The 17457-nt window shown below is 46.5% G+C and overlaps 1 protein-coding gene across 1 annotated transcript in view; it reads left to right on the top strand.

Moving 5' to 3' along the window:
* Positions 1–4333: 4333 nt before the first annotated feature.
* CENPU (centromere protein U) overlaps positions 4334–17457 on the top strand; it is a gene marked incomplete at its 5' end in the record, with an annotated part of 30555 nt that continues 17431 nt past the window's right edge. Inside the window, 4 exons of the mRNA XM_079726594.1 lie at positions 4334–4365; positions 7451–7499; positions 9273–9390; positions 14202–14307. Coding sequence (XP_079582720.1) covers positions 4334–4365; positions 7451–7499; positions 9273–9390; positions 14202–14307 — 305 coding nt within the window. The remainder of the gene's footprint in view (positions 4366–7450; positions 7500–9272; positions 9391–14201; positions 14308–17457) is intronic.

Consider the following 17457-nt stretch of genomic DNA (forward strand, 5'->3'; position numbering starts at 1 on the left):
TGGAAAGTGAATCATGGAGACAAGTTCCTACTGTAGAAATTTTATGTCCTTAAGAAAATCTTTTTCTTTGAGGTGTTCTTCCATTTTCTTTTCTCTTTCTCCGCTTATGTGCTCCTTTGATCCTTGTACAAGTTATAAAGTTATTCCCTTCACAGATTGGAAGTCGGTTTTTTTTGGCGAGTGAAATCCTGGATTTTGCTAGAATGTTCCTGCCAGGGTTCCTGCACCAGACTCTCTGAGTCCTGCAGGGAGCTGGGAACGGAATCTGAAACATGAGACACAGCATCGTCAGGATGTAGTGAGTTGACCTACTTAGCCATGTGATCTCAACTTGGGTAGGAGAAGTGCCAATTAGGTCTGGAAAAAGTAGAACATTAGTTACAGAGCAAACAAGTTTAGTAGCCGGGTATCAGAGCCAGGGCAGTGTTGGAAAGCACGTGACCTGGGGAGGGAGCTAATGTCATTGCAGTTTTGCTCCGATGGAAAACTCTTTCTGCCCTCCAACTTAAAGGACACCGAATAGTGCTTCCTTTCTGAATTTTTATGTCCCCTTTTTCTTAAAGGGGGGCATCCAAGGGAAGGTCTCTTTCCTCCTGCCCCCCCACTAGCCCTCCTGGGATGTTTCAAGTTTGTTTTGCAGTGTCGTAGTTGTGGATGTCAAGCCGTTGGTCTGTTTGAAACAGATAACGACTTTAGTTTCTTCCCAATGAGAACTGCCCAGTTTAGTGGGTTATAACTGTGTACCCAATAATTCGCAGGTGCTGTAAGAAGTTACAAAAGAAAGTCAGAGAAATAAATGATTTTCTTTCCCACGATAGAAAATTACACTCTTTGCCTTAAGGGAAACTTACAGGAATGGATTTGATAAATTATGGAAGAGGATCATGAAGGGGAAAATGAGTTGAGCAAAGGCAGTTAAGATGTCTAGTCTTATTAATCTTGAACCCACTTTGAACTGACGGTAAACATTATTGACAATGTCTGAACATGGGTAAGTAGCTCTGGTCTCTGGTTACGTTTTCCAATCTCCAGCCCATTCTTCCTCTGCCCCCTAGTGGACACAGCGCTGAACAGAACATGTAACAGAAGGAGCTCGCTAGAAAAAAAAGCAAAGAGGCACAGAAAGAAATAATAAGCCCTTCTATCTGTCTAGGGACCTCCAGATTCTTTATCTTTTATCTTCATGGTAATCCCATAAGATAAATAATATTCTCATTTATATTTTCATTAAACATCAAGCTAATCATTCCAAAATACAGAACTAATATATAGATCAACCTACTCCACAGGGAAGATATATTTTCGCAGGGAAGTGTCCATACCCAACCACTCAGTTTACCCCAAGGATCCAGGATGTCTTGTAGTTCTTTATTTTCTGTACTTGTATTATAAAAGCAGTAGTTTTTTTTTTTTTCATTTCCCAAACATGAAAGTATATTCCATAACTTAACGACCCGCCTCGTAGGTCCTGCAGTCCCTCTGAGCTTCCCCGCGCTGCTCTGGGTTCCCCCGAGGCTCCAGACCCGCTGGCTCCACTCCTGTGTTTTTTGCTCCCATCCGCCCCATCCTGAGCACTGTCCCTACTTCTTCACAACCCCAGTGGCACGTCCTATTAGTTCTAGCTCTCTGGGACCCTGACTAATACAGGTAGGCATGTCACGAAAGCTGGTCCAGTTAGAGTAAATCTCAGGCCTTTTTCTGGACGAGGAGTGCTGGGACACAGCTGCTCTCTTTCTCTGAAGGGTGGAATTCCAACGGGAGTCTTGGAAGAGTGCCAGGTGCAGGCTCTGGGCCAGAATCCTTAGATCTTGTGCAGCCACAGTCACTTACTTCCTGTGGGGCTGCTCCTGAGTTTCCCCATAGGCGAAGTGGGATTCTGGCGCCTACCACAGAAGGTTATTGAGAGGGTTAAATGGTTTCATTATACTAAACATTTGGAACGATGCCTGGATCGTGGTAAGTGCTCAGTAAGTCCAGGCAATGATGATGGGGATGGGGATGATGATGGCAGGACCCAGGCTGAGGAAAAAGCTGAGGTCCAAGAAGAGCAAGGAAATGGATTCAGAGCCCTGATGGCTTCTCCAACCTCTAGATCCAATTGAGCTTGACAGCCGTCCTACCGCTGGACTTTGCAGTGACACGAGCTCATAAATTCCTTTATCATTTAAACTTACTCGGGTTGAGATTTTATTTCCATCCAGAGTGCTGAACCTCTTCTTGTCTTAACAGAAAGACAAGAAGCACAAGCACAAAAGGATTCACTGTAACCCCTCTCCTGGGAAATGGAGCTATATTTCCACACTCCTACCGGTGACAACTTTCAGTGATTCCAGGAACGCTATTTCTATGCATCAGTGGGGAACTACCTTCAAATCCTCACAGGTGATTTACTCTTCTGTGGCAATTGCCCAAATGATTCCTGGATGGGGTGAACAGGTATTTCACTGAAGAGGAATCAGGAAGGACCTATAAACAAGGAAGAGATGATCAACTTAAGGGAAATACAAATCAAAAACACAATAGGATACCATTTCAACTTGCTAGTCAGGGAAAAATATTTAAGTCTTGAAAATTCTAAGTATTGACAAGTATATGGAACCAAGAGGGCTTTTATACACTGCTGATGGGGCTATAAATTGTACCGTCTATAAAACGGCATGTATAACTTGGCATTCTCATATAAAGCTGAAAATGTCTTTATCCCATGAGGCAGTAATAGTACTACTGAGTCTATCCTTGTCTCTTAGATATGTGCCCTGCAAGACACTTACAGGAGTGTTTAGCCTGGCATTGCTGGTAACAGCAAAATGACTGAAAACAACTGGTGTTTCCATACGCGGGAGAATGGATTAATAAAATGTGGTGTATTTACTTAATGCATTCCAAAGACAGTGAAAATGAATGAATGACAGCTACATGCATCAATGTGGATAAAACCTAAAAATCATGGCTTTGAGGAAGAAACAGCACTTCCAAAATACATATCAAATATCATTTATATAAAGTTTAAAAACATACAATAGGGCTTCCCTGGTGGCGCAGTGGTTGAGAGTCCGCCTGCCGATGCAGGGGACACGGGTTCGTGCCCCGGTCCGGGAAGATCCTACATGCCGCGGAGCTGCTGGGCCCGTGAGCCATGGCTGCTGAGCCTGCGTGTCCGGAGCCTGTGCTCCGCAACGGGAGAGGCCACAATAGTGAGAGGCCCGTGTACCGCAAAAAAAAAAACAAAAAACAATAATTAATACATCATTTAGGGATATATCAAGGTAGAAAAACATGGGAATGAGAAACACAAAATCAGAAGAGTGGTTATCCGTGGAAGGAATGACCGTTATTACTTTCTTAACCCAGTGGTGAGCACATAGGTGCTCCCTTTTATCTTTACGTTATATGTTATATTCTTTAGTACGCATGAAATATAATAATTTTTATTGTGGTAACTGTACATGACAAAGTTCAGCATTTTAACCATTTTTAACTGTACAACTTAGTGTACAGTTACTTATGTAATTCACACTGCTGTGCAACCATCCACCATTAACCACCTAGAACTTTTTCATCATCCCAAACTGTGCTTTTGGCTGTCACATCCAAGAAATCATTACCAAGTCCAATGTCGTGAAGCTTTTGCCCTATGTTTTCTTCTAAGAGTTTTAGCTCTTACAATTAGGTCTTTGATCCATTTTAAGTTCATTTTTATTTATGGTGTGATAAAGGTCCAACATCATTCTTTTGCAGGATAGTACATTTTTAAACACAAAGCAAAGAATCAGAGAATATTAAAAGGGGCCCTCCCCATTTACGAATGAAGAAACTGGGGTAGAAATAATAAGCCAAGCTCACACCACTGCTTCAGGGAAGCAGCGGGGTAAAAGTCAAGGTCTATACTAGACAACTGCGCAGGCGCCTAAGCACCCAGCGCGCCCCGCCCTGGGTTTGGATCGCCGCCTCGCGGGAGAGCGCTCTCCGACTTCCCGGCACTGGCTCCTCCCCTTCCTCGCCCCCTGGGGCGGGCCCTCGCGGCTCAGGAGCGCGGAAAACGTGCGCGGCGGACGTGGGGTGAGGGAAAACCCGGGAAATCTTTGGCGTCTCCTGGACCCGTCAGGAACTGCTTGTAAGGCGTAAACTCCAGCTCCGCTTTCGCGCCGTACCAGGCCGAGTTTTCTCTCGCGCTCTCGACGGGGAGGAGCCCTGGCCCTGTAGGAAGCAAGCTCGGGGGGGGGGGGGGGGGGGGGGCGTGCCCGCGTGCTCGGCCCGGATTGGCCGCTGGGAGCAGCGCGGGGTTTGGCGGGAACTTAGGGAGCTGCGCCGGCGCGGTGAGCGGTGTGCTGAGATGGCCCCGCCGCGGCGAGTTCGGCGCTCGGGGTAAGTGCTGCGGCCTCTCGGAGCGCCGGGTTAGGGGGTTCGCTTTATGTTCCTTCTCCGCCGGGCTTCGGCCTCTCGGAGCTGCTCGTGCTCCCTGGCTCTGCCACTGTGCAACTTGTCCTAGTGACTAACCTCTCAGGGCCTTGGTTTTCCCGTCGGTAAAATGGGAATAATAATACTCCCAGCTTGGAAGGATTACGGTGAGGTTTAAAGGAGTTTAAAACCGTGGCCGGCGGGGAGGGGAGAACGTTGGCTAGTGTCAGCATTACTTTGTGTGGGTGAGTGTAGCCTCAAGTAGACTCCAAATGTTTTGAAACAAACTATCCAACAAATAACTTAATGAGTGCCTACTACTTGCCAGACATTACGTTCTAGTGACGCTTACACTCTGGCTGGTAGGCAGTATTCTTATTTTCAAGACCCTGTTTGTTTTTGTAACACAAACCACAGACTGTAGAGCTGAACTAAATCTCCCGCCGCGGGGGCCCCAGCTGCCGCTTGTTATTCTTAAAGAGGGCCTCCAGCCGCGATGAATCAAGCTTTTTTTTTTTTAATCAAAAAGGGCTTGCATTTTAAAATAGGTTACAAAACTGCTCTCTAAAATGTTATTCTTCATGGACTCATGGGCCCGTGTCTCGCTGGCGGTGTCTGGAGTGCATCCAAGGCCCTGTGTGGTCCTGGCTGGAGGGGCCTCGGCGTGCTTCGCGCCCCGGCTGGTACTCAAGGCCTTAGGAGTTCCACCTGGGCCGTGGGAAGGCGGTCTGGAGAAGGTGCATTTGTAGAGGCGGGTGAGGGTGCAGGCAGCCAAACAGCGTAGGGGACAGGCTGGAGCAGAACGAAGCAGGGCAGTTGAGTAAACCGAGACTGGGCTCCCGTGGCCAGTGGGGAGGAGGGCTGGGAAAGAATAAGGGGCCTGAACCTCAGCCGACAAGAGTGAAACGTGATCTGATAGGCCAGTGGGGGGTTTTCTCTCTCCCTCCCTCCTCCCCCCACACACGTATACACGTACATGTAACATTTTTGCCTTTGGGACTCCTGAAATCTGTTTATCCCTCCCCCTAAAACGCACTAATGCGCATACACCAAAATTTTTTACGTATGTTATCACCGAGGTTTCCATCTTTTGGGAGCCTCACCTTGCTCCTAACCTAAGGTGAGGGGGAAACTTGACCACTTTTTTGAACACAGACAAGGCAAGAAAGGGTGGAATGAGTGGTTTAAGAAGTTACGTGATCTGGTTTCTCGTCCTATCACTTGGCTGTGTGACCACTGATGTCACTTAACTTTTCTGAACCCCAGAATCATAAAGGCCGTAACACTAGTATCTGCTCTACCTTCTTTTTTGGGTCTGAGAATCAAATAGAGCAGTGGTTTTCAAATGTGGTTCCACCGGGAACTTGTTAGACATGCAGACTCTCAGTGGCCACCCCAGGTTTCCTGAATCAGCAGCTCTGGAGTTGGGGCCAAGCAGTCTTGTTTTAACCAGCCCTCCAGGTGATTCTGATACCTGAGGATTGAGAATCACTGCTCTAACAGTTTTCCAACTTTTTTTTTTTTTTTTTTTACTGTAATTCACAGTAATGATGTTTTACATCACAGTGGGTACACAAACGTGCACGTACGCACACATAATAAAACCAAAGGTTTAAGAAATCTTATATTTTATATTCTTTTGTATTTATTTATTATTATTATTATTTTTTTTGCGGTACGCGGGCCTCTCACTGTTGTGGCCTCTCCTATTGCGGAGCACAGGCTCCAGACGCTCAGGCTCAGCGGCCATGGCTCACGGGCCCAGCCGCCCCGCGGCACGTGGGATCCTCCCGGACCGGGGCACGAACCCGTGTCCCCCGCATCGGCAGGCGGACTCCCAACCACTGCGCCACCAGGGAAGCCCCTGTATTTATTTTTTTTTTAATGCTGGGGGAAAACCTTAAAGGACATGATGGGGCAGTTGATGAAACTTGGATATGGACTGTAGATTAGACAATGATGTCAGTGTTAAATTTCCTGATTTGGAAGTTGTACTGTGACTACACAAGGTAACGCCCTCTTAGGAAAGACACACTGCAGTGTCCCCAGTTTACCATACACAGACACACAGGAAGCAGGTGAGACAAAATGTAAACAGTTGGTGAAGCAGGTAAAGGGTATACAGAAGGTTCTTAGAGCATTCTCAACTTTTCTCTAAGTTTGAAGTTATATCAAATAAAGAAATACTTGTTCCACAAAGAAATACTCGTTCAGACACCAAACGGACTTTGCCGTCCCTAACCGGTGTCTGCAGGGCACTTTTGAAAGTCAGGGCCTGTGTGTGTGGTGTAGGGCATCCCCCCCCGCCCTGGCACCATGCCTGGACCACAGAGGACACTCAAAGCATAGTCCCTGGCGGGATTATTTCCTGCCTCTCATATTTCCACTTTTTCTTCTGGTCACTATTGTCATATCTTGTTTACTTTAAGCTCCGTTGAAGGTACGCAACTTTATCCTTTTATCCTAATGCCCAGTGGAGGGAGCCTGAAGGGCGGAAAGCAGGCAGCTCTGGGTTTGAACTGGTGCAGATGTTAACGCAGGCTTCCCTCCTTCCTGGCCGCGTGTGGCTTTGGGCAGATACACATCTGGAACATGGGATTCACTTCTACCTTGAGGACTGTTTCAGAGCTAAATGAGAAAGTGTGTGTAAGAGAGCCAGGCACGGAGGGAACGGGGGTCCAGTGCTTGAGAGAGAGAGGTACCTCTCGCTCATTTCTGCGGAACGCCAGCCGTTGCTGTTGACTGCGACTTCAGGGACAAGGATGACAGCAGCGTTAGGAGTTTTCTGTGTCCCTGAGGGCAGAGGTATGCTATTTATACGTAGGTGTTATGAGTTGGCCTATAAAAAATTTAATTCAATGTGTGAGATATGGGTTCTGCTTTCTAAAAGGATTTTGCCATTACCTGAATTTCGTCATGTGCACATTGTTAGTGCAACTAACAAGGAATGTAATTTGGAAAGAAAATGCTTGGCTGAGGTGTAATTCTGGTGTTTCCCCAAGTTATTTTTAAGTATTTCCTAACTCTTGTGTGTGTTTTTGCTGTTTCCTAGTACGAGATATTCAAAGAACACTGTAGGAAGAACACATTCCACGAAAGATGTAAGTTATCTTTTTTATATTTTAATATAATTTTTCTCGTAATTGACAAAACAAAATAGCGTTTTATAGGAGACTCAGAGTTTCGTAGACTTGGTGAGCTCCGTGTTTTCTTGCAGTGGAAAAGCATATTCCTTTTCCTCCTGCTCTTTCCAGTATAATGGAGAAAATGGCCATTGTTAACGTTTTGAATCTTTTTTTCTGGGCCTCGACTGGTTTCATTTTCATTTGGATCATCGACATCGTTGAACAATTGTACAACGTTCTGTATTTTGCTTTTGTCACTTATAGCCATTTCTCCATGTTGTTATAGTTTTCCACAGTTTATGATTTCATAATATTCCATTTAGTTTCACATTCGCATGGTATTTTTACTTCAGGGTGGAGTCTTAGAAGTAAATGTCTGTGAAAGGCAGGTGCGTTTGTTTAACCCTCCGGCTAGCTCACTTCAGAGTATTTTCCAGCGGCCTGTCCAGTTGGCCTTGGAAATTCACACGAACAACCTCTGACAGTGCCTGCTCGGGGGTGCCCGGGCGTCGGGGGTTCTCCCTGCTCTGTGCCCTTCCCCTGCTTTTCCCTTGTGCAGGGTCTCTCCCTCTGCTCCCCTGACCCCCTCCCCGTTTGGAGGGGGCCCTTTTCCTCTCTGGAAGGGTTTCTTCAGCTCTCCGGTCCTCCTCCCTCCTCGGGAAGGGAGCTGCCTTACACAGGCCCACTTGCTCGGGGAGGATGCAGGATGTCAGCTCGTCTTTGGCATCCGTTCTCCCCACACACGCTCCGTGAAAGATTTTTCCCTGAGGGTCTGTGAGTGGTAGTTTCTGTTTTGTCTCTCACTTTTATTCCATCTCCTGTATATCTTCCAGGATTCCTTCCTATTTTCCTGTCTGTTAATGGCAGCCCTCCACATTTTCCAGAGCTACTGTGGATGTTTTTCTCACTTTCTGTATGTTGTCTTTCATTGGAATTTGAGGGGCAGTCTTCCTGGGGCTTATTAGTATATTGGACTGTAAACCCTCGTCTCTCTCCTGCAATCAGGAGTTTTTAGCCTCTGTGTTTAGGAACTTTCATAGGCATGTTTCTGGGGAGAGGCCCACACGGGCTCAGGAGTTGGCAGGCAGTGGCCTGTGGGCCGGATCTAGCCCGCCTGCTGGTTTTGTAAAGCCCTGCGAGCTAAGGGTGGTTTTTATATTTTGAAATGACTGAAGTAAAATCAAGAGTGTCTCATGCCATGTGAAAATATGAAAGTCAAATTTCAGTATCCACACACAAAGCTTGATTGCCGCCCAGCCGTGCTTCCTTCTGCGTTGCCACTGTCTGCTTTCACACTGTGACGGCTGCGCTGCGTAGTGGCACCAGTCCCCAGGGCCCGCAAAGTCTAATATACAGATGACCCTTGAACTGGGAGGGTCCACTTCTACCCGGATTATTTTCAATAGTAGGTTCTACGCTATCCGGCTATCCGCAGTTGAAACCACATATGTGGAACCCGGATCGGGAGGGCCGACCGCGAAGTCACACGGGGGTTTCGGCTGCGCGGAGGGTGGGCGCCACTGAGCCCTGCGTTGTTCAGTGGTCAGCTGTGCTTACCCCCTGGTCCTTCATAGAAAAGCTTCCCAACCCCTGCCTCGGATGACCAGAAGAGCCTCTGACCCCCGAGAGTGTGAAGGCTCACTTCTTAGGCCGTGGTGATAGCGGGAGGACCCTTGCCACGTAAATCAGCTTTGTAATGTTCTTTTTGGGAGGGCCAATTCAGTGACTTTGAACTTTATTCACTTCCAGGAAGCTGGCCAAAAGCACAAGCCTACTGATGTATTTGATTTTCCTGATAATTCTGGGATCTCAAGCATCGGCAGGCTGGGTGAAAATGAGAAAGATGAAGAACCCTATGAAACCTTTGGTTAGTATTTTAAATCTTTATCCTAAAGTCTTTAAAGTGGTTCAAGCAACAGCATTTAGGCTAGTTACTAATAAAAATATAGAAATGTCTTCAAATACAAAAGCGAGGTTGTCTGCACATGAATACAATGTTCTGGGGAGTATTTGATAATTTGAATTAATTTTTCTCACTTCTAGGTACGTTGGAACTAAGAACTCTATTAAGTGTTGTCAAAGTGGAGCTCTCCTAGTAGCATTTGTCAACAAGCCAGCCACATTAGGACACCTGTTGTAGACCTTTATAACAAGAGGAATATAAAATATATTTCTTACTTCATACGTCCAGCAGTCATTCGGTAAGGGGCTTTGGTTTAGGTAGGAGCAGAGGGATAATGTTTCCTTTTCGTGAACACACTGAGGCAGAGGATGCTTCAGGGAGCTTCCCCTGTGTTCCCTGGAGTGTTAGGAAGACGGGACTGGTGCCTGTCTGACCAGGGGTGTGTGAGTTGTCCAGATGGGACGGCTTCTGTCAGTGTGTCACTGGCCACTCTAGAGGCCAGAAATGATACAGAGTGTGCCATGTGTGCCCACATCTAGAACAGCAGTAATCAGACATTTTTTGCCAGAATAAGTTTTAAGGGAATTTTGAAAACATACAACTTCTCACGTATTTTTAATTTGGCATCTAATATTTCTAGTCTAATTTTTGTTAATAAAAGAAAATATTGTACATTTTGTAAGGTGAAAAGTAGTCATTACCAGAAAACCCCTTTTATTATGACTTGATAAAAATGTTTTAACTACTCATCTAAAAGAAATCATAATTTAAAAAATTGAGATGTAATTCACTTGCCATAAAATTCACCCTTTTAAAGTGTACAATTCAATTCACTTTTAGTATAGTCACAGAATTGTACAACCATCACCATTTTCTATTCCAGAACGTTTTAATCACCCCAGAAAGAAACTCCGTGCCCAGAAGTAATCACTCCCTATTCTTCTTCTCAGCCCTTGGCAACCATAAATCTACTTCCTGTCTCTATGGCTCTGCCTATCCTGGACGTTTCATTTAAATAGAATCATACATTGTGTATGTGGTCATATGTGACTTGCTTCTTCCATTTCATGTAGTATTTGCAGGGTTCATCTACGTGGTAGTGTAAGTACTTCATTCCTAAAAATTTTTAGAGTTCAGTAATCCATTGTGTGGATAGACCTCATTTTTTTATCCATTCATCAGTTGATGTACACTTGCGTTGTTTCCACTTTGTGGCTGGGAACATTCATGTTCCAGTTTTTTGTATGGACATGTGTTTTCATGTCTCTTGGGAATGTAGTCATCCCTCAGTATCCATGTGGGATTGGTTCCAGGACCCCCCGTGGATACCGTAGTCCGAGGATGCTAAAGTTCCTTATATAAAATGGCATAGTGGAGGCTTCCCCGGTGGTCCAGTGGTTAAGACTCCACACTGCCGATGCAGGAGGTGTGGATTCAATCCCTGGTCAGGGAGGTGAGATCCCATATGGTGCGAGGTGTGGCCAGGAAATCAACAAAATACAAACAGAAGATGGCATAGTGTTTGCGTGTAACCTGTGCACATCCTCCCGTTCGCTATCAGTCATCTCTGGGTTACTTATAATACCTAGTACGATAGAAATGCTATGTAAGTAGTTGCCTGTGTGCAGCAAATTCAAGTTTTGCTTTTTGGAACTCTCTGGAATTTTTTTTCCCCAAATATTTTCAGTCCATGGTCGGTTGACTCTGTGGATGCAGAACCCACAGATATGGAGGGCCGACTGTACACCTCAGTCACGTGGTGATTCCGCTTCAGTGTTTTGAGGAAATGTTGACACGGCAGCTGTACCACTTTGCATTCCCACCGGCTATGTATGAGGGTTCCAGTTTCTCCACATCTTCATCAACTCTTGTTATTATCTGACTTTTTGATTCTAGCCATCCTAATGGGTATGAAATGGTGTCTCATTGTGTTTGTGTGGTAAAATATACATAACATAAAATTAACCCTTTAGTCATTTTGAAGTGTCTGGTTCTGTGGCGTGAAGTGTGTGCGTCGTGTGCAGCCATCACCCCATCCGTCCCCAGGACTTTGTCCTTTCTCTCCCCTGAGTGAAACTCTCTGCCCAACAGCCGATGGCACCTCGCCCCCCCTCCCTCTTTCTAGCTTTCTGTTTCTATGAATTTGCCCACTCATGTGAGAGGAATCATACAGTATTTGTACTTTTGTATCCTTTTTCTCATGTAGCATTATGTCTTTAAAGTTCATCCATGTTGTAGCATGTGTCAGAACTTCCTTTTTAACAGTGTAGTGTATACATTTTACCTATAGACCACATTTTGTTTATCCAGTCACCTGTCAGTGGACACTTGGGTTGCTTCTACCTTTTGACTATTTTGAATAATGCAGCTGTGAACATAGGTGTACAGATATCTGTCCCAGTCCGGCTTTCCCTTCTTTTGTGTATATGCCCGGAACTGGAATTGCTGGATCATATGATAATTCTGGGTTTAATTTTTTTGAGGAATTGCAGTTGCACCATTAGCAGTGCACAAGGATTCCAGTTTCTCCACATCCTCACCATTACTTGTTCTCTGTTTTTTTTGATAATAGCTATTCACATGGATGTGCGGTAGTATCTCAATGTGGTCTTGAGTTGGATTCCCCTAATGACTAATGTTGAGCATCTTTTTGGTGCGCTTATTGGCCATTTGTATGCAGGCACACCTTGGAGATACTGCGGGTTCGGTTCCAGACCACTGCAGTAAAGCAAATATTGCAATAAAGTGAGTCACGAATTCTTTGGTTTCCAGTGCATATAAAAGTTATGTTTACACTACACTGTAATCTGTTAAGTGTGCAATAGCATTATGTGTAACAAAACAATATACATTCCTTAATTAAAAACTACTTTATTGCTAATCATCATCTGACAATGCAGGGTTGCCACAAGCCTTCAATTTGTAAAAAATGCAGTGTCTGCGAAGTGCAATAAAGCAAAGTGCAATAAAACGAGGTACGCCTTTATCTTCTTCGAAGAGGTATCTGTTCACATCCTTTACTTGGGTTGAAATCAGGTTATTTATCTTTTTATTGTTGAGTAGTAAGAGTACAGCTTGTGTGACTGGTTACATATGGAGATTAAAAATTGGTCTAGGGCCTCCCTGGTGGCGCAGTGGTTGAGAGTCCGCCTGCCGATGCAGGGGATACGGGTTCGTGCCCCGGTCTGGGAGGATCCCATATGCCGCGGAGCGGCTGGGCCCGTGAGCCATGGCTGCTGAGCCTGCGCATCCGGAGCCTGTGCTCCGCAACGGGAGAGGCCACAACAGTGAGAGGCCCGCATACCACAAAAAAAAAAAAAAAAAAAAAAAAAAAAAAAAAAAATTGGTCTAGTTTTCTTTTTCTCCCTTGTTATTCCCAGTAGTAAAGTAAATAAACCCCTTTGCCTAGTTGAGGCCAATACAAAGTATATTACTAACTTTAAAATTGTGCAGTTGCTATGTTCATTATATAAGCAGCTGAAACGTTTAAATCTGAGAACGTTTAAATGTGTGCAGCACGCTAAAGCCTGAGCGTGAAGAGATGGGTGCTTGGCCCTTACCAGGCCCCCCTGCAGCCATTGGCTCCACGCTGCTGGCCTCCTCCTTCCCCCGCCACAAGCCCAGGCCAGGGTGCCGAGGCCTCTCCTGTGACCCACCTCTTCCTCAGCAGGTAGGAGCATCCTCCCACCAAGGCCATGTGGTCTCCTCTCCTTTATCTCCGTTTCTCCATTATCTTCATTATCTCATTATCTCCTTTATCTTCATTCCAGTTAACTTTTTTTTTTTTTTTTTAGTTTTGGCTGCATCGAGTCTTCGTTGCTGCTCAGGCTTTCTCTAGTTGGTGCTACTCTTTGTTGTGGTGTGGTGGCTTCTCTTGTTGTGGAGCACGGGCTCTAGGGCGCAGACTCAGTAGTTGTGCACGGGCTTAGTTGCTCGGCGGCATGGGGGAACTTCCTGAACCAGGGCTTGAACCCGTGTCCCCTGCATCAGCAGGCGGATTCTTAACCACTGCGCCACCAGGCAAGTCTCCATTCCAGTTAACTTTTTTTTTTTTTTTTTTGCGGTACGCGGGCCTCTCACTGTTGTGGCCTTTCCCGCTGCAGAGCACAGGTTCCGGACACACAGGCTCAGTGGCCATGGCTCACGGGCCCAGCCGCTCCGCGGCATGTGGGATCCTCCCAGACCGGGGCACGAACCCGTGTCCCCTGCATCGGCAGGCGGACTCTCAACCACTGCGCCACCAGGGAAGCCCTCCAGTTAACTTTTTATGCTTAGCTCAAGGCTCTAGAGTAAAGGAGAGAGGAGGGGAAGTGCGGAAGGACTGGGGTCCCTCCCCAAAGGGCTCGTCGTCCACAGCTGTCGAGTGCCCACCCTGCGCCAGGCACTCCGTGGGGTAATGGAGTTGCAGGCGTGGGGCAAGCCCTCCACACCTCTGGGTTTATTGTTCACGCTGTGTCTCCCAGGTGGATGTGTGATGCTCCATCAGGTGAGGAAAGAATGTCAGACCTCCTGTTTATCTTTTAGCTCATTTAAAAGTTTCCATGTAATATATAAGGACAGTAAGGTTATAGCTTAACTATCCATGTATTTATTGGTGAAATGGTTTACATTTTTTCTTGTTGAGGTGTGAGATCATAAGTAGCATATGTAATTGGTTTTGATTTCGTTAGCCATTTAAACACAGGTTGCTTTATACTCCAATGTAAAGGAACAAACTTGAATACTGCTCAGACAGCCAGACTTCTGAATGCCCTTTTTAAAAAAATCTTTTGTAGACCCTCCTTTACACAGCACTGCTATATATGCTGATGAGGAAGAATTCTCCGAGCACTGCGGGTCATCTCTCCCCTCAACTCCTCAAGGAAAGGAAGCAAAAAGAAGGTATGGGTGGATCTCAAGCAACTGTTTACTCCTGGTTAATGGGATTTCTGAGACGTTCTTTAAGACAGAAGCTTATAAAACCAAAACTTTTTAAAGATCTTTTGAGCCAACTTATGTTTTCCCTCAAGAAGACTGGGACATGAAAAGGCAGTTTTTCAGTAATTGACATTACTTATAAGAACTGTAACTGACACCTGATTATCCTAGAAAACTTACCGGTGAAGGTGGTTTAGCTTTGAGGTAAAACAAAGAAGGAGGGGAAAGGTTTTAGGAGCATAGAATTTTAGATGATTTTCAGAGGTCCCTTTAATTTACAAATATGCTTAATTGTCACAAAAGATATGTTTTCTAGTTCAGGGTGGGAATAGGGAAGAGAAGCTGATAATCCCAAAGGAAACGCAGTCTGTTGTACGTTTCAGCTGCGTGGTCCCTAAGCTGCATTGGTTTGAGTTTTCAGATTTATGTGGAGGCCTGAGTCAGGAAAATCTGTAAAAATGACACCAGGGGCAACTCGAGAGCACAAATAATGAAGAACTCTTCAGCAGCTGTAGTACTAACTAAAAATTATTAGCTAGAGCAAATCCTTGACTTAAGGACCTCTGTTAGATAATAGGTCAGTTCTAGTTACTGACTATATTTTGAAAGTAACAAAACTGTATTTTTAAAACAAATATCCCACTTGGGCAGAAATCTAGATGAGGACATCTTTCTGAGGTTCTCTGCACTGGGGAAAACTTATGGTCCTTGGTTATTTGGGAGACTCCAGTTTTTCTATGAGATGTTACTGGAAATTGGTAACAAAAGCCAAATATTTGGAAAACCACACAGTCCATTTTAAAGGGTGGTGAATGTAATTTTTCAAGAAGAATGTTTGAATAGGTGACACATTCACATGGTTTAAAAATATAAAAAGGTTAACAATAGTCTTTATGTCCTCTCCACCATCACCCAGCTCCTGCATCCACTTTTTCCCTCTCCCCCACTATTAATTTCTTATATGTCTTTTCACAGTTTCTTTGTGCACATCAGAGTAAGAATACAGAGTTTTAACCTTTTTCGAAAAGGCAGGATACCTTGCTACCTGGCTTTTCCACTCTGTATCTTGGAGGTCTTTCCATATCAGTGCATATGGAGCTTCCTCGTTCTTCTGTTCACAGTCGCAGGTTTTCCATAGTTTGGATCTTCCATAGTTTGTTTCCCCAGTCCTGGATCGACAGGCAGTTGGGTTGTTTCCAGTCTTCTGCTGTCACCAACAGTGCTGTAGTCAGTAACCTGGCACATATGCCGTTTCACACACGTGCCTGTATTTTTCACATATGTGCCTATATTTCTGTGGGATGTGTTCATAAGGGAAATCCTCAAATGAAATATGTTAGCAGTTTTCAGTTACTGCCACGTTCCCACCAGCATGGTATCAGACTTGGAGTTTTGCCAGTGTGATATGCTGTCTCAGTCTAGTTCTAGTTTGTATTTTTCTCATGGCTGAGTTAGATAGCATCTCTTATATGTTTTACAAGTCCTTGAATTTCTTTCTGCACACTCTTTGTATCCTTTTTCCATTCTTCTAGTGTTGGTCATTTTCTCCTTGACTTCTGTGACTTCATCTAAATCTGGGTGCAATTAATCCTATTTGTCATTGACAACTCCTGCCTTTCTGTCGTGTAAGTGGATTGAGATTGTGCCATGGAGTAGGATGGGGCTACCTAGGAGATTGAGTACTCCTGTCATCCTGAGGCGGTCATGAACTTGGTGTGGAGATGTTAGAGAGACTGCTGTGTACTTGGGCCTGGCGCTCCCAGGAGGGGCTGAGCCGGAGTTCAGACTGAAGTGGTTTGGTACAGGAGGTGTAGGCACGGGTGAGCACTCCCAGGGAGAGACGGTGGGCCGAGAGCAGGCGGGGACCTGGGGCCACCCTGCGGGAAAGCCTGGCATCTGTCCAGGTGGAGAAGGAGCTTGCAAAGCAGAGAGGACCAGTGGCCAGAGGGGAAAGGAAGCCAGGAGAGGGCTTGTGCTCGGGAGAGGCGGGGGCGTGAGTAGGTGTGTGCCCTCAGGAGGACCAAACGCCAGTCGGGGAAAGGCTGAGCACAGGGGTTGGTTTAACAGTGTGGATGTCCTTGGTAATGTTGGTTTTGGTGGTGTGATACGTCCAGACAAAACACTTTATTTGGGTAGGTTAGCCCGGGCTTATACATGGATACAGAAGGACGTCTGGGCAGCAGGGATGCACGGGGAGGCGCGCGGGTGGGGAGAGAGGGCGCGCACGTCAGCGTTCCCCAGGACTCGGGCGGCGTCCGCTGCCAGGCCCCCGGGCCTGTCCAGGGCTGTCGGGTTCTTTGTTCCCAGCTCTCCTCTCCTCTTTCTGTGTCTGCGCGTCTGCGCTCACCCTCTCCTCTCCACCCTCCCCCGTATTCCTCTCGTGGCTTTAACGACCCATAAGCCGCTGACCCCAGGTCTCCCTCTCACCCAGCCCCTCCCGAGGCCCCGGCTGTCCTGCACCTTGGCCACGTTTCCCTAGATGCCTATAGGCACCTCGGGCTCAACAAAGCCGAAACCAGGCTCCACCATTCCTCCCTCGTCTGGTGTCAACAAGCTCCTTTGGTGTCCTCTAGCTTGATGGTCCTGCTGTCACCCAGTCACCCCACAAAGCTGTCTGGGAACCGTTCCTGGTACCTTCTGTTCTCTGGCCGGTCTCCTTTGTTCTGGCCTGTGACTCCCTTGAGAAGCTGCTTTTCTTCTCTGCGTACACCCTCGGCCTCCCTGTGGCCACGGCTCAGGCCCCTGCTGCTGGTCGCTTTGTCTGTGCGATCACCACCCCCACCACCCCCGCCTCCAGTGCGTGTGTCTAGCATGGAGGCCTTAGCTCCCTCACCCCCAACCTGTAGGCGTGGTACAGGGGCCCCCTGTGTCTGTCTGGCTCCTCGGGTAAGTAGACCTGAGGCAGGGTGAGAATTGAAGAGATTTATTAGCAACATCAGGGAAAGTTACAGGTGGAAGAATCCGGATTGAGCAGAGGTGGCCTCAGACTGCAGCACAGCTCTCACAGCTCTGGCCGACCCCAGGTGGTGGGCAGCTCTGAAGGGAAGGCCAGGCAGCAGTGGCCGCCACGCGAGGGTCGCCCTGGCGCAGCACCCAAGCAAGGCAGGTCTGAGC

Source organism: Hyperoodon ampullatus (genome assembly GCF_949752795.1).
Source record: "Hyperoodon ampullatus genome assembly, chromosome: 20".
Taxonomy (NCBI): Eukaryota; Metazoa; Chordata; class Mammalia; order Artiodactyla; family Ziphiidae; genus Hyperoodon; species Hyperoodon ampullatus.